Raw genomic sequence first — 20,481 nt, 5'->3', positions numbered from 1 at the left:
AACCATATCAAAGCTGCCTACTTGAAGATCCCTGGAAAGAATTTGTGTTTCAACAAGTTATTGATGTCGTCAAACGAGAGTCTTTACATTATCTAGGATCTTTATTGTGTCGATCTCATCCAGGGGGTGTTAAAAATCAAGGATGGGATCTACCCGCAAGGTTCGCCACCATGTCTTGCCAGTTCACTAGGGTTACCATTTGTGCTTAAGCGGCTGATTTTTCTCACCCTGATCGGTTAGCCATCAATTCCAAAAGTAGTGCCTCTAAGACCCCTCCACCTTCATTAAGACTAGGGTTTTCATTCCTTGTGGTCACCATCTTCACTCATTTGAGACCGTGAATCAAAGAAATGATGAATAGAGTGTGTGTAACGCAAATTTCCCTGGCCCCACGATAGGGACCAAATGTTCAGGAAAAGATCTCAAGAACAACAATCGGGTTGTTAAATATGATCTTATATCTCAAGAACATCAAATGAACATATCAAATCCATTGGTAAAGGGCCACTTATATAGTAAGGTTCTCTTCACTATAATAAATCTAATCTATTGAGGGACTACTCGAAAGCCATTAAACCACCTTAATATGATTCCCATTGCATTCCATATGTGTGCAACTAACTTAGTAAATGTTTGAGTAGGATTTGGGTAGACCATATTCTAAAGACTTTGGTCAAGTCAAACTCATTGTGAATGCCATGGTGAATCCAAACGACCAGACATTGGTTCCTTTACAATCCAATTATGATTTCAGGGTTTGGGGGTTTTCAGGCTTCGAGGCTTTTTGTTGGTTACGTTTGTTTTCATTTGAAGCTTTGCATCTATGGTGGGTTTCCAGAGACTTTTTGGTTTTGTTACTATGTGAATGTTTTAAGGAGTCGGGTGCTTCTCTTCTAGTTTTGATTTTGTTTGGGATCGCTTCCTTTTAGAGTTAAATTTTGTACTTTTGTCTATTCTTCAATATATTCAATTTCTAACAAAAATGATTTCAGAATTTCCAATTATTCATATCATTAACATTTTCCTCATCAAATTAAAAAAAAAATAGATTTCCAAAAATACACTAAACTAAACTTAGTTGCCGGATTCCCAAAATCCAAAACCATGTTACACACTATTCACTCCCTCTTAGTATTTTCAAGTGTGACCGGCTGGACGGCTTGGACCCAGTAATTAAAACCATCCTAATATAAATACACTCCCAGGCGCTCACTTCTTTCAACTTTCCTTCTCTCGATTCTCGCGTCCACAGACAGCACTCTCCGCCCGTCCGCCGCCGCACAATGACGGTGTTTTCAGCCAAACAAGTCTTCCCGGTGGACTACGAAGTCGAGGTCTCACGCCGCCTCCTCGAAGCTTCTCACTCCGGCGACCTAGCCCTTGCCTCCCCCTGCATTTCCGATCCCTTCGTCGACGTCAACTTCACCGGCGCCATCACGTTGAAAACCAGAAGCACTGACCTCGTTCTCCACCATGAATCCGCTAGCCAGGTCCGCGTTGAGTTCCAGGAGTTCGTCACCGATGTTACGCCACTGTTCCTCGCCGTACACGCCGGAAATGCTGGCCTTGTCCGGAAGCTACTGGTAATGTCTTCGCTGCTGTTCAGATCGCGATTTGAGCTTCGTTTTTCATTTGTTAACTGTTTTATTGATTTTTGTTTCTCTGATTTGAGGTTGAGTTTACCGTTAATCTGATTTCGAAACGTTTTGTGTGCGTTTTGTTTAGCCTGTTGAATTTTTCAAATTTACTCAACACTGATTTCGAACTGTTTTGTTGTTTACTCAACTAAACTTGAGTGGACTTTTTATTCATTTTTGGTCCTTGGAAAAATCTTAAATTACTAAAAGTGGTTTTAGTTTTTGAATTTTCCACAACAATTTCGAATTTAAATTAAAGTGTTTCTCTTTCTCGCACTTTTTAATTTATTTATTTATTAAATTACCATGACTGGTCCCATTTCACTTTTCTCTCCCATTAGGCCATTACCATTGTAATATTTTCCTTCTCATCATGAAAATTTGATTTAAAAATATTTTAAAATTTCATCAAAATTTTAAGAAGATTGCAAAAAAGAATTGATAATTGATTGTGGAGAGTTGTAAGATAGATGCAGATTTATTTACATGATGACAATTTTTCTTGATTTCTTCTCCTCTTTGATGTTATTATTATTTTTTTACTTGTTTTTGTTTTTAGTAGCAAGCATGTCTTGTGTGCCACATGCTCTATTGTCCCCGACAATTAGACATACTACAATTGATTCATCATGCATCCTCCCTTCATATGACCCACCCACCGACTAAGAATAAAAACAAACGAAATATCTGTTTTTATTTTCTTACCTTCCCTCATTTTTTTTGTTTGATTTGCTTTGTTCAGTTTCATTTTTTGTTCAACTTGTGGTGAGTCATGTCAGATCATATTTAGTTTCTCATTTAGTTTCTGTATCTTTGTGGATTTGGAAAGTATTGTTGGAAATCCCCATTGGGGTAGCCATTAAAAGGTAATATGAATATATGGCATGATTTGATATGAAGAGAGATAGAAAAGTTGGATGAACTTATGTTGGTAGATGTCTGAGAATCAGTGTTATCAAATATCCGCCATGTAGGGTTGGCAATGGGCTCCGTGGGTGTGGGTTTGGTCATTCCCACACCCAAACTCAAACTTAACACCCAAACCCAAACCCAAATTTAATATGGGTGCAAAAGTTAAATCCAAACCCAAATCCCTGGGTTTCGGGTTACCCGAACTCAAACCCAAAACCCAATGTGAACACCGAACCGACAAAAAATAAAAAATATCAATCCGAAAACAACATGTACATAAGAGAACAACATGAACATAAGCTGATTAAACCTCATTATCATTCCAATACAAAGGAAAAAATATAGTTCATGAACATAAGCCTACTTAGTAACTTTAAAAAAAACTCTATTTAGTAGCTTTAATAGTATATATATAAGGGTTGGTAATTACATGCATAAGACTTCGGGGTTGAGTTTGGGTTTGGGTGCGAGTTTAATCAATCCCACACCCAAACCCAAACATGTTTTAAAATTTGGGTGAAACCCAAACCCGAACCCAACCCCAAAGAAATCGGGTTTCACCCACAATTTCGGGTCGGGTTCGACCCCGCAGGTTTGGGTTTTCCTGCCATCTCTACCGCCATGGCGGTTTTTTTGGTTTTCCATCATGACCATTATCTTGCCATATGGCCGCCATATTCCATCATATTCCGCAATTATTTGCCATGTATGGCGGGATTTTGGTTTCCCGCCATCCGCAATTAATTACACTGCCAAGAATGTGATTGTTGTGGATTTAGAATCTTTTTGCACAAGTTCTAAGTTCTAGCAGCATACTTGGAAACAGTAAAGAAAAAACAATGAAGGAAGGAAAATTAGTTGAATTGTGGAAGGCACTTTGTTCTAAAATGTATCAGAAGTTCTTGTAGGATTTTATTGGGGATATAAACTTTAGGTCACTACTTACTAAAAGGTTGATTCTTCTTAAAATGACAGGTTGTGGGAGCTGATGTAAACCAAAAGCTCTTCAGAGGCTTTGCAACCACCGCAGCAGTGAGGGAAGGGCACCTTGATATTCTTGAGACGTTACTCAAAGCAGGGGCATCGCAGCCAGCTTGTGAAGAAGCACTTCTAGAGGCATGCTGCCATGGGCAAGCGGGGTGTGCAGAATTGCTCATGAACTCTGATTTGATCCGACCTCATATTGCTGTACATGCTCTTGTCACCGCGTGCTGCAGGGGGCTTGTAGATGTGGTTCAGACTCTCATAAAGGTACATGTTCTGCAGCTGCTTGATTCTGTAGATTCCAATTCATGATGGCATTGGCATCCCTGAACATAAACTTCCATGATCAGTATAATTTACAATTATCTGGTCGGTATTATATGGCGCATTATGAAGTTGCGTCCTGTGGACTTAAAACTTTTATTCCTAGTGTAACCTTCTTTTGAACACAAAGGTCATTATTGACTTCACCATGGACTTCTTTGTGAAGTTTGGTTCTTGGTAATTGGTACATTATTTGGATGGTATTTGCTGAAATAATAAAAAATAAAAAATAGATTTTAAATAATGGCCGCAGTCGTGTATCGTGATCTTTGATATTGTGGAAAATCACAGATAAATGCGGTTGATATGGCTATATGCCGTCACGGGGCGTCCAAAACCATAATGTCCCGGCCGCAATTGCATTCTGATCATAAAGTTTTTATAAGCCTTTGTGATGCTTGTTAGCTAAACTTCCTCAAACACTTCACTCGCTTTTCTCTTGTTACAAGAAGAAACCTTTACCACGGACTGTCATCTTTCTAGAGTTCAACTGACTGGTCCTCATGTAATATTCTGAGACTAGTATTTGGCTTACACTCTCTAGGGAGTCAATGAACTATGCTTGTACTCAGCTTTCTACTGTATTTGTGGTTTATGGAAAATACTTGTTTGAGTATGCTGAACTTGAGATGATATTTTCAATGGCAGTGCGGTGTGGAGGTAAATGCGACAGACCGGGTACTTTTACAGTCACTTAAGCCTTCTCTCTACACAAATGTGGACTGTAATGCACTTGTTGCAGCTGTAATTCATAGGCAGGTCCCTGTTGTCGATTTGCTGCTGCAGGTAATCTTTTCCCTTAGCCCCTTCAAACCTTTGATTATCATTACAATTTGGTTTACTGCATGAGAATATTTTACATTGCTGCACATTCCTAGGTTTTGCAGCCAATATTTCCTTACTTTTTGGATTTGCTTTTGTGATCGATTGGTTTGCTGCTTTTTACAGTATATATTTTCATTTTTTCCAAAATAATTTCTTCATGGTATAATGAGTTATTTAAGAAGTCATAAGTTTGTGGCAGAAAAGGCCTCATCTTGTAATGCTGGTAATAATGTTCATCAGCTCAGCAATTTCTTGCAGTTGCACAACAATATAAAAAAATATGATCTTCATGGTTAAATTTTAGCATTTAATCAGCTAATTCTGCCGATAGGGACATAATTGCATTTATCTTTCCATTGTCATTTTAATTTTTAGTGTGAAATGAGCCTCACTAGAACTTTCTTACAAATGAACTACAGAATGGTGCTCAGCTAGACTTCGAAGTCAGACTTGGAACATGGTTATGGGACACTTCAAATGGTGAAGAGCTTCGTGTTGGTGCTGGACTAGGAGAACCTTATGGCATCACCTGGTGCGCAGTTGAATATTTTGAAAGAAGTGGCGCTATATTACGCATGCTTCTGCAACATGTCTCCGTCAATAATTCTAACCGTGGGAGAACCCTTCTACACCATGCTATCCTCTGTGGCAATGTTGAGGCTGTCAGGATACTCTTAGAATGTGGTGCTAATGAAGAATCCCCAGTCAGAACAGTCAGCAAGACCGAGTTCCTTCCAATTCACATGGCGTCTCATATTGGCTTACCAACAATTGTTCAATGCCTTATTGATTTTGGTTGTAATTTGAACTCCATAACGGACTCCGGTGACACAGCTTTAATGGTTTGTGCAAAATATAAACAAGAGGAGTGTCTCAAAGTACTAACCAGGGCTGGTGCTGATTTCGGGTTGGTTAATTTGGCTGGTAAATCTGCGAGTTCAATTGCTGAGTCAAACAAGTGGTCACTTGGTTTTCAGCAAGCGGTGCTGGACACAATCAGGAAAGGCAATATACCCAAATCCAGCAATGCTTCTACCTTTTCTCCTCTATTGTTTGTAGCTCAAGCTGGAGATACCGAGGCATTGTCAACTGTCATTGAATCTGGAAAATTTGATCTTGATCACCAAGATGATAGTGGTTTCTCAGCAGTAATGCATACTGCTTTGAAGGGTCACGTGGAGTCATTTAGATTGCTTGTATTTGCTGGAGCCGATGTAAAGCTGTGCAATAAATCTGGTGAAACAGCAATAACCCTATCTGAATTAAATCAGAACCGTGACTTATTCGAAAAGGTCATGCTTGAATTCGCGCTTGAAAAGGGCAACCGTAACACTGGTGGCTTCTATGCCTTACATTGTGCAGCTCGTCGTGGTGACTTGGAAGCTGTGACATTGCTCACCAGCAAAGGCTATGATGTGAATGTCCCTGATGGGGAGGACTACACTCCGCTCATGCTAGCAGCAAGGGAAGGCCATGGATCCATTTGTGAGCTTCTAATCTCACATGGGGCTCATTGCAATGCTAAAAATGCTCGAGGGGAAACTGCACTTTCACTTGCAAGGAAGTTCCGAGGAGGGAAAAACGATGCAGAGGCTGTTATACTTGATGAACTTGCTCGTAAGTTGGTATTGGGTGGTGCCTGTGTTCAGAAGCATACCAGAGGTGGTAAAGGCTCGCCACATGGGAAACAATTAAGGATGTTGGGCTCTGCAGGTGTGCTGCGTTGGGGAAAGTCAAGGCGGAGAAATGTGATATGCTGTGAGGCAGAGTTAGGGCCAAGCTCAGCATTGGGGAGAAATAGGCGCAAGAAAGGTGATGCAGATGAACCTGGAGTTTTTAGGGTGCTTACTAACAAGAACAGAGAAGTGCATTTTGTTTGTGAAGGGGGGCTAGAAGTTGCTGAGCTTTGGGTGAGGGGTATTAAGCTTGTAACTAGAGAGGCTATTTTTCATTTGTAGAGATCGATCTAAGTGCTTATTTGAAAATTCTTTTATAATTGATTTTAAAGTCAAGATCAATTATCAGAAGAAGCTTATGTGAGTAGCTTCTTAGTGCTAGAATTGATCATGGGGAATGAGAGTCGATCGAAACATGCTAGAAGTAGCTTTAGTGTCAATATGGTAGGATATATAGTTGCTTGGGGTAATACTTCTTCTTGAAGTATTTTAGCTGCTTTTCTATTGTAAAGATTTTGATCTCTCTATAATATTTGTACATCCTTTTTGGGAGGTTGGGAAAGTTGAAAACAGGAAAGCTCTGTTGCGTTTCTTGTACCCGTTGGTCCTCATTGAATTTACAGTGTTTGGTTGAACAAAAATGGAGGGGAGGCGATGATTTATTCTTATTTGGTTGAAGTTCTTGGAAGGATGGAAAGTAGGGCTAGAGGGATGTGGATGAGGTTAAAATATTTTAAAAGTTATTAAATAAAATATTCTTAAAACACAAGGAGGAAACCATATATAAATGTATAGAATTAAATCAACCGACACACAATTGTTCTAACTTAAGTAAAACTCTCAGGTTGAGTCTTTGAAGCAACTACGTTAAATACATGGTAAGGAGAGCTTTGCCGCTCATAATGATTCTATCTAATTCGAAATTGCAGAAGTAATTAAAAACAACAAACAAATTCCTTCAATTTCTTCTCTAAACTAAAAAAACCCTATTTTACGAAAATTCCCCCCTTCATTCCCCTTCTCTCTTTTGAAGTATGAACTGAACTAGGTATGATAACTGGTGCATAACAACATGTGGCATGCACATGTGCATATTTCTTTCATTTTCTTTGATTAATTAATGATGTTCTTGAAGATGAAGGGTAGTCTAGTCATTTAACTTTTAAATATATTCAATCTACACCATTCACGATTTAAATTTCATCAACGGCTTTAAGTGATTTCCGCACCTTGTGCAACAACAATTCAAAATGGAGGTGAACCCCCCATAAACCTTGATAAACCCTAGCTCCAAAACAATTCTCCATTGTGAAGTAGCAGCAACAATGGTGGATAGGATCAGCAATTTGCCAGATGAACTTCTCTGTCAAATCCTCTCATTTCTTCCCACTGAAAATGCTGTCGCCACAAGCGTTCTCTCAAAGAGGTGGAAACCACTGTGGCATCTCGTCACCACCCTCGACTTCGACGAACGTAGTTTTCTTTTACCCGGCAGCGACAGAACCCACTCTTCCTTCTTCAACTTCGCACGCGCCGCCGTTGTCGGACGAGGTTTTCACCAACCCATCAAAACCTTTCGCTTCCAAAGCATGTCTCTAACTTCCGTACTCAATTTCAGCGACAGAACCCTTCATCCATTTCATGAAACCCTTGTTGTTCTCAAACTGGGTTTGATTCGTTATTACGCTTTTTCTCCTGTTCACCTTCCCTCCCTCAAAACCCTGCATTTGATGAATGTTGGGTTTTCAGTGCGTCAACATTTTTTAGAACTTCTTTATGCATGCCCAATTCTTGAAAATTTGCAAGTCAAGTATTTATACATTGATTACTTTTCACATGAGGAAAACTTTATAACTTTACCAAAGTTGACCTCGGCACATGTTTCTACCTATGGTTATCATGATATTCCTATGGAAGCATTTTGTAACGTAGAGTTTCTGCGCATAGACAAGGTTTGTATCTTGAAAAAGATAGTGAGTAAAATTAGTTAGTTTTTTTAGAAATGTATGTACCGATGTTTCTAATAATTTATCTTTCTGACTCTTGCAGGTTTGCTACGGTCTTGTGTTTCCGAATTTAATTCATATGGAGCTCATCTTGATACATGGATTTTATTGGAGCCTTCTGCTTGATTTGCTCAATCATTGCCCTAAACTTCAAACTTTAGTCCTTGAAAACGTATATGGTTATGACGTCGGTTGGCCTTGGCCAGACACACATGTTGTTCCTGAGTGCCTTTCTTCACAGCTCAGGAGGTGCATTTTTATAAATTTTAGAGGTCGGGAATGTGATACGAGATTTGCAAAGTATGTTATGCGAAATTCAACATCCTTGCGTAGCATGACATTTTGCCGTCAGCCTAACTCAAATCAGCAGAGAATGCGTGAAATAATATCCGAATTAACCTCATGCCCAAGGAGTTCTGCAACCTGTGAACTTTTATTTAAGTAATTAATATGCTTGTTAGTAGTTAGAAATCATTCCTAGATGAATACATTTATAATTAGTAATATGTCTGCTGGTGTTGATGCACATAAATTGTGTGCCCTTGTTGGTACATCCTTGGGTGTGTTACTTATCCAATGCAGTAACTTCTGAATATGTAACACAAACTGAAATAGGAATATATTTTTAAATTAGTTATGCTGATGTTTATCCTTGTGAGTCTTAGCCCTTTTAATTGGGTGCTGGCTTCGGTGTTTTCCTATAAAAGTTGAATACCCATACTGAGTTTTTTGTACTTGTTATAACCTGTGGAAGCAGCCAAGCAGAGCAGGTAATCTCGGGGTCTAAATATGATTACAACTAATATGTAGCTCACTTAGGAATTTTGTGCTTCCTTCTATATCTTTTACTCGTTTCAGTCTTTGCATTATGTAATTTTTTTTGCCGGACCGGTGTTGTTGGAAAGATGCACAGTTTGTGTTTTTGGGGTCTATATGTGTTTCATTATGGATACATGCATTTTTAGCTGTTGGCAGTGTGGGTGTGAATTGAATGTAATGAAATTTTTGTAAGAAGAATTTGAAAGTGGTTATTTGTGTTGTTAAATTGATATAAGATGAAACCGCAACTATTTAGAGACTAGCTGAGTTTGCAGTCATTCCTTGGTTTATCTTGTAATGCTTTGCTTATTATGTTAAGGATTGAATTTTAGAGCAGAGAGTCATTTGAATACAGGCAGACTAATAGAGTTGCCCATGCTTTGGCAGCTGAGAGTCATTTGTGCAAAGACTGCGTATGGTGGGGTGACCCCCCTGTGGGTATCCTATTACACTTGGCAGCAGATTTTCCTAATTAAATGAAGTTATGTTGTTATAAAAAAAAAGGATTGAATTTTAAAGCTAGATAAAATGTGTGAATTCAGAGAAAGAAAGCTGTGGAATATTTTCAGTCTTGTGAAATTAGTCCAATTGGCAATTGGACATGGCAGGCAGGATATATATAAATACACACACACAAGGAAATTATTGGAAAGGGGTATTGATCAATGCTTTTCTGATGTTGGAAGGGTTATAGTAGCCATTAGTTATGTGGATGAAATGAAAATGCTGGCTTGCCAGGGCATACAATTGTATATAATTCTTTGATCAAATTGTATGCAAAAGGTGTCTACTTGAAAAAAAGCACAAGAAGAAACATACTAGTCGCTTCAATCATCAAGAGTAAAAGCTGAGCTTGTAAAATCCTCTGCAAGGCTGCCACCAATGACTTTGAATTGCTGGAGAGGGAGGGCAAATCGGCGTCTGGGAAGCCACAAGAGAGGAAAGCAAAGCAGATGTGCGGTGTCAAGCTGTGTCGTGTCGTGGCGGAACAACAAACCATTCCTACCTGCCAAATAGAATACAAGGAATAAATAAAATAACCAACACCATGAAGGTCAACATGGGCTAAAAAAACCAAAGACTTGAACAAAACATTCATGATCAAGTATGAATCTTAAAGGAGACACAAACCATAACCGTTTAACTACATGGCAAAATAGTAAAGCAAGTTGCAAATTTTCATGCTCTAAGGTGGAAGAAGAAGGATCCAACTCAATGCCACAGTGATGAAGGGAAGCACGCACTAGAAGAAGTTCAATCTCCAGGTTGTTTCACACTACAAAAATTTGCTGGTTTAGTGTCGGTCGATTTCTTCGTTTAGCGTCGGTCACAACCGCCGCTAAATGGACTAGCGACGGTCACTTAACTAACCCAAAATTTGGCGCCACAAAGCAGACTAGCGATGGCAAAAGTCAACCGCCGGCACAACCGCAACTAGGTTCGTTTTAAAGGACTAGCGTCGGTTACAACCAACACAAAACCTATTTTCTGAATTGGGCATTCTGATCATCGATTAGCGTCAGTTGGAACCCGGACATTCATGTGGTAAGGGAGGTTTTAGGGTATCATCACCTACAAATAGGTGAAGATGAAACTTGCCAAACTTTCACTCTAATGGATTTACCTTTTACCTTTTATTTATATTGAGAAGGGATGCACTTTCTATAAATCAACCCAAACATCACCTAAGAAACCCAAACAACTCTTATAAGAAACCCTAAACAAAGTCAAGTGTGAAGCTCCGAAATAATATAATTCTCCATTTCCTCTTGCAGCAGCAATGGTGGATAGGATCAGCAATTTACCAGACAAACTTCTCCATCACATTCTCTCATTCCTTCCCACTGAAAATGCCGTCGCCACAAGTGTTCTCTCAACGAGGTGGAAACCACTCTGGCTTCTCGTCCCCGCCCTCGACTTTGACGAAGAAAGATTTCTCTTACCCGGCGGCGACAGGTCGCGCTCTTCCTTCATCCATTTCGTACACACCGCCATTCTCGAACGAGGTTTTCACCAACCCATCAAAACCCTTCGCTTCAAAGTATCTATCTGATTCCTGAGCTCAAGATATGGTTGAAAGTTGCAATGCAGCGTCAAGTTGAGAGCATCGAAATCGAGATGGGAATACGGCATGGGGACCCTAACATTATCAACTGCAGAACCCTTAACATTTTCACCTGCAAAACCCTTGTTGTTCTCAAGTTGGATTTGGTTTGGTTTGAACCTTTTTCTTCTTCTGTTCACCTTCCCTCCCTCAAAACCCTGCATTTGATGAGTGTTAGGTTTCCTAAGGATCAACATATAACAGAGCTTCTTTATGGATGCCCAATTCTTGAAAATTTGCAACTCAAGTATATATCCTTTCATCCTCAGGAAAACTTTACAACCTTACCAAAGTTGATTTGGGCATGTGTTGCTTCCTACTGTTATTGTTATCGTCATATTCCTATGAAAGCCTTTTGTAATGTAGAGTATCTGCAGCTGGAAAAGGTTTGTACCAGTGAACTCAATTTGTTACTTGTTTCTTTAGATTATGAGGCAGTTTGGATGAGCTTCTTTATAAGCTCTTATAGAAAAAGAGCTTTTTGTAGAAGCTCTAAATGAAAAAGCTCCTCTTAAATAAGCTATTTAGCGTTTGGATGCACACATACATAAGTGCTTATTCAAGTAGAAAGTGGCGTTTGGATACATTTGTATAAGCACTTTTATTTTATAAAATTACGAAAAAGGTCATGATTTTAATATTAATAGATTCAAATATTTAAATACTAAAAAATTTAACATTAAACTATTTATTAGTAAAATTATTTAAGTTATTTTATAAATAAATATTATATTTGTAGCTTTTAATGAAATATTTTTGGCAAAAAATATTTGAACAATGTTTTTTTAAAATAACATTGAAATGTTTTATTTATTTGTGTTAGAAATTTTCAAAAAATTAAATGTGTGTGTACACTAAGCATCTCTACTAAAAAAAAATGCCATAATATCATAATGTTAACAATGCTCTAACAATAACGTCAAACCATATCAAGTATCAAATAGTTAATACAAATCATAATTCGTAGTCTTGAATATAATCATACCACCTTACAAATAAAAAGACATATCTACTAATCATAGATAACTAGGAAAAAAGCTAAACTCGTGTTGGAAACATATTTTTGATGTGTTCCCTAATTTGCTCCATTTGCAAGGAACTTTGAAAATCAGGTTCCTCCCATGTAACAGTACTTGGGCCAGCTTCATTTTCTCCTCCTCCATCTTCATTTTCATAATTTGCATCAAATTCTTCATCACTTCTATCATTTCTTCTAATAAAGTTATGCAAAGCCATACAAGCCGTAATGATTTTGTTTTGTGTCTTCAAATCATAAGAAGGCATACTACCTAGTATCTTCCATTTTGCTTTGCAACAACCAAATGATCGTTCAATCACATTGCGAAGACTAGAATGATAATAATTGAACACCTCAACTCTCCCTGTTATTCTAGGTCCATTTCTGAATTGCGGAAGATGATACCTATTTTTTTTGTATGGCCCTAGAAAACCCATAAAAGTAGGGTATCCCGCATCAACAAGATAATATTTACCTAAACAATAAAATATTATCGCATGTTAATACATAAGTGTAACAATATTATATAATTATAAGTTTTAAATATTACGTACCATGAGGAGGATGGGGAAAATGCAATGATGGTCTACGCAGAGCCTCCATAAAAATCTTAGCATCATGTGCAGAACCCTCCCACCCAGCCCAGACAAAGGTGAAACACATGTTGAAATCACAAGCAGCCATGACATTAGTGGTAGTGTAACCTTTCCTACCAATATAAGTTGCCTGGAGTTGAGGAGGAACACAAACTCTTATGTGAGTACCATCTATTGCACCAATGCAATCTTTAAAATAAGGGTAATATCTGACATCATTCTTAATCTCATCAGGAACATCACTAAATGATGAGTCAATAGGTTTAATTATGTCTCTTGCAAGTCCACAAACAACATTTAGGACGCTATGAAACTGTCTAGATATTGTTTCTCCAGAATGTTGGAATCTCTCCTCTAAATTGCGAACAGAAGCTGGTTGACCCACCATGTATAAAAAAAAAGCAACCTGCTCATAAATTCCCACATTGCGAGTTGGCCTCAAGTTATACTTGTTTTGCAACACATCACATAAATGGAAGAAGACATGTTTCTTCATTCTAAACATTTGGTAACAACGAATCGGATGACCATTTAGAATTTCAGAAACCCAACGATAACCTGTTTGATCTGAATCTCTACGTGGACTTTTGACAACATTACTCGTGAAGTAATTCACAACTTCACATACAAGTGCGTACACAACCTTTTTCTTCTCCTCTAACTCTGATGAAGACATCCTGTGAGATTTCATTGTTAAAATTACATCAAACCAATAAAAGTGGAAAGCAAAACTAAAATATCATGTCATAAAATATCCAAACAAGCTCATAGAAGATCACATATCCAAAATTCAGAAAGTCATAACACTAACATATGTCATAAAATATCCAAACAAGACCACATAAGATCGCATATCCAAAATTCATAAAGTCATAACACTAACATATGTCATAAAATATCCAAACAAGACCATATAAGATCACATATCCAAATAAGCCTATTTGTGTTTAGACTTAATCCATCCAAGCTGCAGTGTAGGCTCCTCTAAGGAAAGAAAGATAAGCCTATTCTCCCTTTTGTCCATAAGACTAATGCCCGTGTAAAATAAATCACTCCCACGAGTGAGCCCTGGTAGATTCTTTAGCCTCTCTACACATGCATTGATGTTAGCAGGATCATTTTTAGATCCAGGATCACTTGACTCAAAGCTATTAATAACACGTTCCAATTGACTAGAGAGGTTAGCCGCATCCCCAACTTTCTTCTCACCCTCTCTACCTCTCTTCCTTTGTCCATTTCCCCTTGAAGATGATGGTTGCGCTGTCATTTCTACCTCAATCCCATGCTCTTCTGTTTCGGCCTCATCAATATCAGCATCAAATGACTCTTCCACTCCAATGCTTTGACCGTGAGAGTCTCTTGAATCTTCAGATGGAGCATATGCTGCAAGACCAGTAGCAACTACACCCTTGAATAAAATTTCCATCTCAGGAAAAAATTTCAGACCTTCATCTCTAAACTTTCCAACCTCAGGACTCTCCTGTGAAAAAGAAAAACAAGGATTAACACTTGCAAAACTCAGGAAATTGTAGAGCAGATCATGCAAATACAATAGCTGAAATAAACAGTCATCATACATACCTTGATTTTGGCCTCCCACCATTCATCACTAGCAGCTACTGTTCTCTTAGTTGCATCCCAACCAAGACCTGATTCTATTGCATTAAGCTTTGTCCATAATGCCCAATCTACTTTCAAATGATCCCACTTATTTTTAAATTTTTTATAATCATATGCTAACTTTGTGGCATTGTTGAACTTGGCTTGTATATTTGCCCATCCAGTTCTTGTAAAGTGAGTGTGAGGTCTATTCCCAGCACGTACCTCTTCAACGCACACTTTCAAAAAAATTCCAAGATTCTTATCACTCCAATCTGCTCTCTTTCGTTTCACATGAACTTGAGACATTTCAACAAGCTTTAAGAAACAGTATATAAGTGAATGGTAAGCACATCATTCAATTCAATTAATATTGCAAGTTAACTAACTATCTTTCTTAAACAGCAACCGTTTCAACTTGTCCATGAAATGAAATGCTACCAGAGAACACAGTACATAGATGATGATGCCATTGATAATTGAGAAAAAAGAAAAAAAAAAAAAAAGTAGAAAACAGAATCAAACCTAGAAGCAAAAGAAGCTAAAAATCAAACCTACCATTGATAAGTGGGTGTAACATACCAAAGTGAGTGTGAACAAGCAATGCTTTCACATACCTTCTTGTAGAAACTTGGTATTGTAGAAGCTTCAGCACTTTTCTTCTGCTTTTCCTTAAAAATGTCAAGCAAAATTCTCTTTGTTTCAAGCTCTGCAAATTAAAGTAGAAAATCAAAATGGGGTGTTGTCAAGTTCTACAAATTACAGTTCCACCATGCAATGAAGCATTCAACTTTGAAAGAATCACCCAATTCAATTTTCTTTAGCTTTAATCCTTTGCTTCAATTTTGTTTTGTTGGTCTTTATAGTGTTAAAATTCTTCAAATTGTCACACTTTGATTAGTGTTTACCATATCATTGTTCCTCAAAGTTAAACAGTCATCACACGTAGTCTTATCACTTGTTAACCACTAAGCTTAAAATGATCAGAAGATGACATTAACAAAGTCTCAAAGCATATATATAGCACCATGATCACTAGCCATAAGTTAATCATAACAAATCTACTACAGGGAAACAGAACAAAGAAATAAGAAATAAAATCTAACATAACTACATAAGACACATACAGATCCATGTAATTATAAACTGGAAATTTCAGTGTGGTGATTTCAATTTCAATCACAATGTTGAACTGGAAATTTGGGGAACAAATTCACACAAAATGAAAATCACAAAAATCAGAACGCAACCAGATGAATTCGAAATTGGCAAAGAACAGAACCACCAACAGAAAGTGAATCTCTCAAAATTGATAACATAAGCAGGATCAATTATCAAACCCTAATCAGATTATAACATATAAATCCCAATTTGATGAATTCAAGATAATGAAAACAGAGTCGCAATTTGATGAATTCGAAACAGACGAAGACGCACCTTGGTAGGAGAAATAGAGAGAAAAGGAACTGCACGATTGGGTTTTGATGAACTGATTCAATTCAAATGAGAATGTCGATGAGTTGAATCCAAAGAACGTCGATCGTGACGGCGGCGGAGGCCGTGACGGCGGCGGCGACGAGATTCAGTGGGGAACCATTTGTGTGCTAGGGTTTAGTGTTTCAGATGGAGAGAATTGAAATGTAGGACAAGGCTTGTCATTCTGATATTTTGCTAAGGGTAATTTTGTCAATAAAGTTTTAGGTAACAGCTTCCCGAAAAAGCAGAAAAAATAAGCTCCAGGACCCAGCTTTTCAAAAAGATCTTTAAGAAGCTTTTTAATAAGTTAAAATAAATTATCCAAACACCACTTTTTAATAAGCTCTAGCTTTTTTCTAGTGAAAAAGCTGTAATAAGAGCTTATTTATGGTATCCAAACGGCCTCTATGTCACTAATATTTCCTATAATTTATCTTTCTAACTCTTGCAGTTTTGTGGTGTGAATGCTAATGGCCTTGTGTTTCCCAATTTAATTCACGTGAAGCTCATCATGGGAGACAAATCTAAATGGAATTCTGTGCTTGATTTGCTCAATCATTGCCCTCAACTTCAAACTCTTGTCCTTGAAAACCTATTTCATGCTGACAATGTTTGGCCAGACTCACTCGCTGTTCCTGAATGTTTTTCTTCACAGCTCAGGAAGTGCTTTCTTATACATTTTATAGGTCTGGAGTGTGAGATGCGATTTGCAAAGTATGTTATGAAAAATTCAACATCGTTACGTACAATGACAATTTGTTGTGTGCCTAACTTAGATCCTCAGTACAAGCTTGATATAATAGCAGAATTAACCTCATGCCCAAGGAGCTCTGAAACCTGTGATCTTTTGTTTAAGTAATTCATATGCTTGTTAGTAGTTAAAATCCATTCCTAGAGAAATGCATATGTAATTAGTTCTGAATATTATGTTCTACTGGTTTAGTGCTTTTGAAGACATAAACTATGTGCGCTTGTAGTTGTTGGTACTTCCTTGGGTATTATCTAATGCAGTAGAGTAAGTTTTGAAAATATAACAGAAACTGAAGTAGGAATAGATTTCTGTTAGACACACTCAATTCGTGAGAGTTGTTTAATTAGTGGGGGGTTAGTACTGATGAGTGAATATGGGTATCTTTTGGATCATTTGGGGTTTGGGACTTAGGGAGAGTGGATGAGTCTCTTGAATTACTCAGCAACCATATCCAGTTCCTATCAATTTCTAAATTAGTGATGCTGATGTGTATGTCTTAGCCCTTTTAGTTATGCTGAGTTTTATTTTACTCGTTATAGCCCGCAGAAGCAGGTAATTAGGTCTTAATATTTGTACGACAAATATGTGCCTCACTTAGGAATATTAATTGTGCTTCCTTCTATATCTTTTACCCAGTTCAATATTTGCATTATGTCCACTGTTGTCAAATCGCGATCGCGGAAAATCGCGTTGAGGCCAAAATCCGCTATTTGCATTATGTCTTTTTTTTTGCTAGACATGTGTCCTTGGAAAGATACAAGGTTACGATTTTGGGGTCTATATATCATATATGTGTTTCATTATGGAATGATGCATGGCTCTTTTAATTTTTAGCTTCAGCGGTGTGGATGTTTATTGAATGTAATGAAATTGGTGAAAGAAAATATTGGAAGTGGCTATTTGTTTTTTCAAACTGATATAAGTTGACAAAGCAACTATTTGAGAACTAGGGAGAGCATGGGCTGAGTTTGCAGTGCTGCTTTGCTTAGCATGTTGAGGATTGAATCAGTTTTAAAGCTAAATAAAATGTGTTAATTACAGAGAAAGAAACCTGTATAAGATTTCTAGTCTTGTGAAATTAGGCCAATTGGACATGGCTGAAGATATATATATATATACACACACAAGGAAATTACTGGAAAGGGGGTTTTGATCATTGTTTTAGAGCATCTCCAATGCATAGTTGCTAGTTGGGTTGCTTAAAAACTATTTCGGTGGATCCAGACTGACACATAGGATTTAAGCAACCAAAGCAGAATTCGCTCCAACCACGGTTGCTTAGTTTACTTTTAGTTGAGTCTCATTATACCTCTTATATTTATATTATTTCAAGGTAATGACACTATACAAGTACATGAATAAAAAAGAAAATATGATTTTTTAGTCAAAAAGTAAGGAGAGAGAAAATAAGCAACCGTTGCTTAAATAAGCAACCGTTTCTTAAATTTAAGCAACCCAATTGTTACGTCATGTTGCTCCAGTGGTGCTCCAAAATAAGCAACGCTGCTTAAGTTGCCAACTGGATTTAAGCAACCCCATTGGAGATGCTCTTATCTAATGTTGGAAGGGTTAAAGAGGTCATTAGTTATGTGGATGAAATAAAAAAAAGCTGGCTTGCCAGGGTAATGTAGTTATGAGACTTGTTATTTCAACCATCCAACATCTATTCAAACCATTATTTAAAGTGCGTAATGTGTAAAAGTATTTTAATGAAAAAACTTTTCCAAATCACCCACCAGGCCACCACCCCCATCCTCATATTCTCTATACTCTTTCTTCTTCCTTCAACCTTCACCAACACCACCCATACCCATTCTCATTTCTATATCCATCTCCAAACTCATCCTCCAACACCACACATACCGACTCCGTCATTGGTCGTTGCCATTAATGTCGTCATTTTTTTGCCACTAAACGCACTTTAAAGTAAAAGTGTGTTTAGCTACGAATTTCAACATAACTAATATCATATGTTTTTTAAAAATTCTGAGATCACCACAGTAAATCAAGATAGAATATTTGGAGATTTATTGTGGAATAATTTTTTTCAAAATTCAAAATAAAATAGCAGATGAAAGAATTTGGATCCGGAACACAACTATTGTGGTGAAACAACAAGCGTGCTATTCCTTTACTTTTCTTTTCAACTTTGTAGTCGACTCCTTCTTGATCCAAGGTTGCAAAAAAAATCAGTTTTTCGGCGGGTCAGTAGGAGGTCTGGTATGCAAAAAGTTTCTAAAAATGGTTTTGATACAACATTTGAGAAGAAAGTTAGAACATATTAAATGTCAAAACCTAATCATTTTGTAAGACCCAAGATTTTAGAATTAAATAAATAAATAATTTCCAGCTCACGCATAGGATTCTGCGTAAGCGTGAGAGGAACTTGACTTTCGTTTGATGGTTGGATTAGCGTTATGAAGGAGAAAGTCCAGGAAACGACTAAGAATAGTACTATTGTCACTATAGGTTATAGAACGAGCTTTATTCACTTCCGCCTAGGGCGAAAGCGTTAGTAAAAGGCTAATCCGCTCTTAAAGCAATGTAGAAGCGGAATTCAAAAATATTCAGAGGATTACAAGAATTTCTCTTATTCCTTTCCCTGACAAGTGTTTCGACACGAAACCCTGGAATGTACGAACGTCCGATTCTAGTTCTCGGAGGTTTGCCGAAACTAAAACCCTGATAGCTCAAGAAACCTAGAATAAACGGTTGATGAAGATTTTTTCTATTCGGAGCTTCAAACGAAGATTCCACACGCGTACACCTATTTCTTTCGAGCTTTCCAATCTTTCTTCAGAAAGAAGTTTTCCCATCCGACATTCACTGCAAAAAGTAGTTTTTCGGGTAAAATAGATTTACACCGACTTTGGATTATCTACCTTAATTCCAAGAATCCTCTTTTGAGTTTTGGAATTCTGTCGCCAGAATCTATCTTAGGATAATATATCACTCTTATATTTTTATCTTAACTCTATGAGTTAAATCCTCCGATATCTAAACAAATCTGTACCGGTTTACAAAATATCTTTACAAAATATCTATCCATCCTTATCCCTCCATCAATTCATCCTTATCTGATCTTTACAAAATATCTTTCCATTTCATTCACTATATATATGTTGTAGCTTGATAAATGAAAGAAAAACAAAAAAAAAGATCCCCAAAACCCACCGTCCCACAGTTCGTTGCTACGCGTAGACCTCAAGGTAAGGAAAGGAGAAGAGTTTTTTGCCGATTCTTGCCTGATCGTCCCACAGTTCGTTGCTACGCGTAGACCTCAAGGTACTGATGCTAATCCTTACTTCTGATCGTAAATTCTGCCGCTTTTCTCTATGCTTTTCTGTGCTATAAGTTTTGAGCTTTTTGCAAAACTATCCAAATAACTTCTTCTTTCTATCTAAACTTATTCCCTGCGTGCCCCTGAGCATGTTTAGCGGATTACATTTCGCCGATTCTCGCCGAATTGCCGCCGAGTTTCAATTCTGCTCATAGTACCCATTTTTGGCTAAAGACCCAACCTTTGGGCTTAAAACCCTCGACTGAGCTTAGCGTTAGTAAGATTAGTCGTCATAATCGTCGTTGTTATCAACCCCATCTAATTTGTTTTTCGAAATTCTGATTTTTGAGTTTCCGAGCTAAAAATATTGACCGAAATACCCCTGCGATAGTTTTCGATTCGATAATTTTTATGAAAGTTTCCCTGGCCTAGATATCGCCTAAGAATACCTAGGAATCGATTTAGATCGAAGAA

General features: G+C 37.6%; 4 protein-coding genes across 4 annotated transcripts; 2 read left to right on the top strand and 2 right to left on the bottom strand.

Moving 5' to 3' along the window:
* The first annotated feature begins 1,181 nt into the window (after positions 1-1,181).
* On the top strand, positions 1,182-6,939 carry LOC130729673 (uncharacterized). Its single transcript, XM_057581493.1, has 4 exons — positions 1,182-1,583; positions 3,525-3,800; positions 4,506-4,643; positions 5,102-6,939. Exons 1-4 carry the CDS (start codon positions 1,284-1,286, stop codon positions 6,638-6,640), a joined length of 2,253 nt encoding a protein of 750 aa, XP_057437476.1. The 5' UTR covers positions 1,182-1,283; the 3' UTR covers positions 6,641-6,939.
* A 744-nt stretch (positions 6,940-7,683) lies between these two features.
* On the top strand, positions 7,684-9,659 carry LOC130721113 (FBD-associated F-box protein At3g49020-like). The gene is made up of 4 exons (XM_057571848.1): positions 7,684-8,310; positions 8,408-8,613; positions 9,122-9,134; positions 9,516-9,659. The coding sequence occupies exons 1-4, from the start codon at positions 7,684-7,686 to the stop codon at positions 9,657-9,659; spliced, it is 990 nt and encodes a 329-aa protein (XP_057427831.1).
* A 2,654-nt stretch (positions 9,660-12,313) lies between these two features.
* Positions 12,314-15,965, bottom strand: LOC130729669 (uncharacterized). Its single transcript, XM_057581488.1, has 4 exons — positions 15,938-15,965; positions 15,118-15,209; positions 12,860-13,578; positions 12,314-12,780 (listed from the first exon to the last, which is right to left on the bottom strand). The coding sequence occupies exons 3-4, from the start codon at positions 13,575-13,577 to the stop codon at positions 12,326-12,328; spliced, it is 1,173 nt and encodes a 390-aa protein (XP_057437471.1). The 5' UTR covers position 13,578; positions 15,118-15,209; positions 15,938-15,965; the 3' UTR covers positions 12,314-12,325.
* Positions 13,648-14,989, bottom strand: LOC130729670 (L10-interacting MYB domain-containing protein-like). Its single transcript, XM_057581489.1, has 2 exons — positions 14,483-14,989; positions 13,648-14,381 (listed from the first exon to the last, which is right to left on the bottom strand). Exons 1-2 carry the CDS (start codon positions 14,807-14,809, stop codon positions 13,839-13,841), a joined length of 870 nt encoding a protein of 289 aa, XP_057437472.1. The 5' UTR covers positions 14,810-14,989; the 3' UTR covers positions 13,648-13,838.
* Positions 15,966-20,481: the final 4,516 nt, after the last annotated feature.

This window comes from Lotus japonicus, chromosome 1 (genome assembly GCF_012489685.1).
Source record: "Lotus japonicus ecotype B-129 chromosome 1, LjGifu_v1.2".
In the NCBI taxonomy this organism is placed as follows: domain Eukaryota; kingdom Viridiplantae; phylum Streptophyta; class Magnoliopsida; order Fabales; family Fabaceae; genus Lotus; species Lotus japonicus.
This window is presented reverse-complemented; position numbering and strand designations above follow the sequence as displayed.

Coding starts and splice junctions, on each gene's coding strand:
- LOC130721113 (XM_057571848.1), top strand. CDS start 7,684: ATGGTGGATAGGATCAGCAATTTGCCAGATGAACTTCTCTGTCAAATC. Junction 8,311..8,407: donor AGTTTCTGCGCATAGACAAG/GTTTGTATCTTG, acceptor TGACTCTTGCAG/GTTTGCTACGGTCTTGTGTT.
- LOC130729670 (XM_057581489.1), bottom strand. CDS start 14,809: ATGTCTCAAGTTCATGTGAAACGAAAGAGAGCAGATTGGAGTGATAAG. Junction 14,382..14,482: donor GGTGGGAGGCCAAAATCAAG/GTATGTATGATG, acceptor TCTTTTTCACAG/GAGAGTCCTGAGGTTGGAAA.
- LOC130729673 (XM_057581493.1), top strand. CDS start 1,284: ATGACGGTGTTTTCAGCCAAACAAGTCTTCCCGGTGGACTACGAAGTC. Junction 3,801..4,505: donor TGGTTCAGACTCTCATAAAG/GTACATGTTCTG, acceptor TTTCAATGGCAG/TGCGGTGTGGAGGTAAATGC. Junction 4,644..5,101: donor TTGTCGATTTGCTGCTGCAG/GTAATCTTTTCC, acceptor AATGAACTACAG/AATGGTGCTCAGCTAGACTT.
- LOC130729669 (XM_057581488.1), bottom strand. CDS start 13,577: ATGTCTTCATCAGAGTTAGAGGAGAAGAAAAAGGTTGTGTACGCACTT. Junction 12,781..12,859: donor TTTTCCCCATCCTCCTCATG/GTACGTAATATT, acceptor TTTATTGTTTAG/GTAAATATTATCTTGTTGAT.